At 42.9% G+C, this 2179-nt stretch overlaps 1 protein-coding gene across 1 annotated transcript in view; it reads right to left on the bottom strand.

The window, feature by feature from the left end:
* Positions 1 to 2179, bottom strand: part of LOC101855746 — a gene marked incomplete at its 3' end in the record, with an annotated part of 59554 nt that overhangs the window by 4989 nt on the left and 52386 nt on the right. The window contains 1 exon segment of the mRNA XM_013087379.2: positions 1603 to 1730. Within this exon segment, the coding sequence (XP_012942833.1) occupies positions 1603 to 1730 (128 nt within the window).

Genomic DNA, 2179 nt, shown 5'->3' with positions numbered 1-2179 from the left:
CGCCCGCCTATCAACCGGGCTGAAAACCCTATTAATATTGATACAGGTGAGCTAAAGAAAGATCACTTTGGGGTCATTTCTAATTTGTGACGTTTAGTGTCTTGTCCTGGCCTGTGGCAGTGGGTAGTGAGGCTTGAGCCCCCCTCCCATCCCCCCTCAACTCTATCCCAAAGTAAATGACAGTTTCTTAAATAACAAAATAAGCGGTTAAACCGTTAAGGTCGCCCGCAATGAACACAGAGTGATCAACTTGGCAGCTTGCTCGCTTATCCAATCGCTGTTGTCTCTGCTTACAACTATAGTAATCTAACAGCCAATCAAATGTCTTTAGGGCTCAGCACAGGATGAGCCCATTCCCACGGACCTTCGTAATGAAATTCTTCTAGTAAAAAAAAGGTAGAAGACTGGGGAAAAGAACACTACGGATGGCTCACGTTCTCCTAGCTCTGACAATGGAGTGAAAGCTAACGTCAAACTTTCCCCCAGTGGCACAGATACCTACGCGGTCATTGGACCTTTGTTAGGTGCGTTGTACATTCGACGACTACACGGTCAACTAATCCAGCTCATAGACGGAATATGTTTGAAGTGCTGAGTGTGTAAGTTTTGTGTTTGTGCCGCTGAGATTGAAAAATTATAAATCACGTCGAACCACTTTTAAGACAACCTTTTCATCCAAAAGAATCTAACTTAGAACAAAGAGACAGAAGACAAAGGTTACTCTTCTCGTTTGAACGGTTCTCAAAATACCGTGGCTCGCCGTGAGTATAGAAAATCCGTAATGTTTAGGGCGTATTGGTTGCTATTTGGTGGTAAAGAAGTGGACGAAACCTGAGCCCCATCTAAATTTTGATCCACCCTCTGCGACTGGTCCCGGCTAGACAGAACACAATAATCATGTGACTTCGTGGTGATTTAACAGACTATGTGTGTGTTGTAGCAAATGCCAGAACAATTTCTAAACTAATCTAGTCTTGTCACAAAACGGTCACAGTGGCTGTCTAACCAGGACCCTCATGAGTTTCCCTGGGAGATCCAACATAAAATAGTCCACAAAAACTTTTGTATCTCCCGGTGAGTTACGTAGAGTGCCTAGCCAACAATAAATCAATAAGGATGCGATAATGAAGTACAGTTATACACTGGCACTAAACGTGGATATAATCTACGGATTCTGATCGGGTTTCCCTACGCCATTCTTGTTCACATTTTTACTTTAACTAGATTCAGTCTAACAGCCAAGCTCCTAATTATTCTCAATTGTCCAGCCACATCCCCGGTTAGTTGGGTGGCCCAATATTTGAGTTTGAGTTCTCGGCCAGTTTACAACACAATGTCTCCACACGTCGTCACCAACAAGTCTGTGATAACGGCGAAGAAAGAGAACTCACTAGATCTTGATGAGACTGATAATGGAGGAAAAGTACTCACTAGATTTTGAGCAGACTGGGGAGGAAGGAAGAGAACTCACTAGATCTTGAGGAGCCTGGAGGAGGAGGAGAACTCACTAGATCTTGAGGAGACTGATGGAAGAAGAGATATCACTAGATCTTGAGGAGACTCACTAGATCTTGAGGAGACTGGCGAGGAAGAAGAACTTACTAGATCTTGAGCAGACTGATACACTTGTCCAGGACCTCTGTGAGCTCTAGCACGGCCAGCACATGCAGCAGTCGGAGGATGCCGCGGTCATTTGAGTCCATGTTGTCCACGAACCAGCGCTTCACAATCTGTAAAACAACATCACAATCTGAAAAACAAAATAATAATCTGAGAAATGGCATCACAATCTGAGAAACAACATCACAATCTGAGAAACGACATCCCAATCTGAGAAACAACATCACAATCTGAGAAACAACATGAGAAACAGCATCACAATTGCACAACAATAACAGCAGCAACACCAACACTAACAACAACAGCAACACCAACACTAACAACAACAGCAACACCAACACTAACAACAACAGCAACACCAACACCAACAGCAACAGCAACACCAACACTAACAATAACAGCAACACCAACACTAACAACAATAGCAACATAAAAATAGCAAAACACGACCTCAACTATAACATAAGATGACCAAAAAAAAACCCCAAAACAACTGCTGTCACATCTTCATCATCATTATCATCATCATCATCATCACCATCATCATCATTATCATCAC

Source organism: Aplysia californica, unplaced genomic scaffold, assembly GCF_000002075.1.
Source record: "Aplysia californica isolate F4 #8 unplaced genomic scaffold, AplCal3.0 scaffold00581, whole genome shotgun sequence".
In the NCBI taxonomy this organism is placed as follows: Eukaryota; Metazoa; Mollusca; class Gastropoda; order Aplysiida; family Aplysiidae; genus Aplysia; species Aplysia californica.
This window is presented reverse-complemented; position numbering and strand designations above follow the sequence as displayed.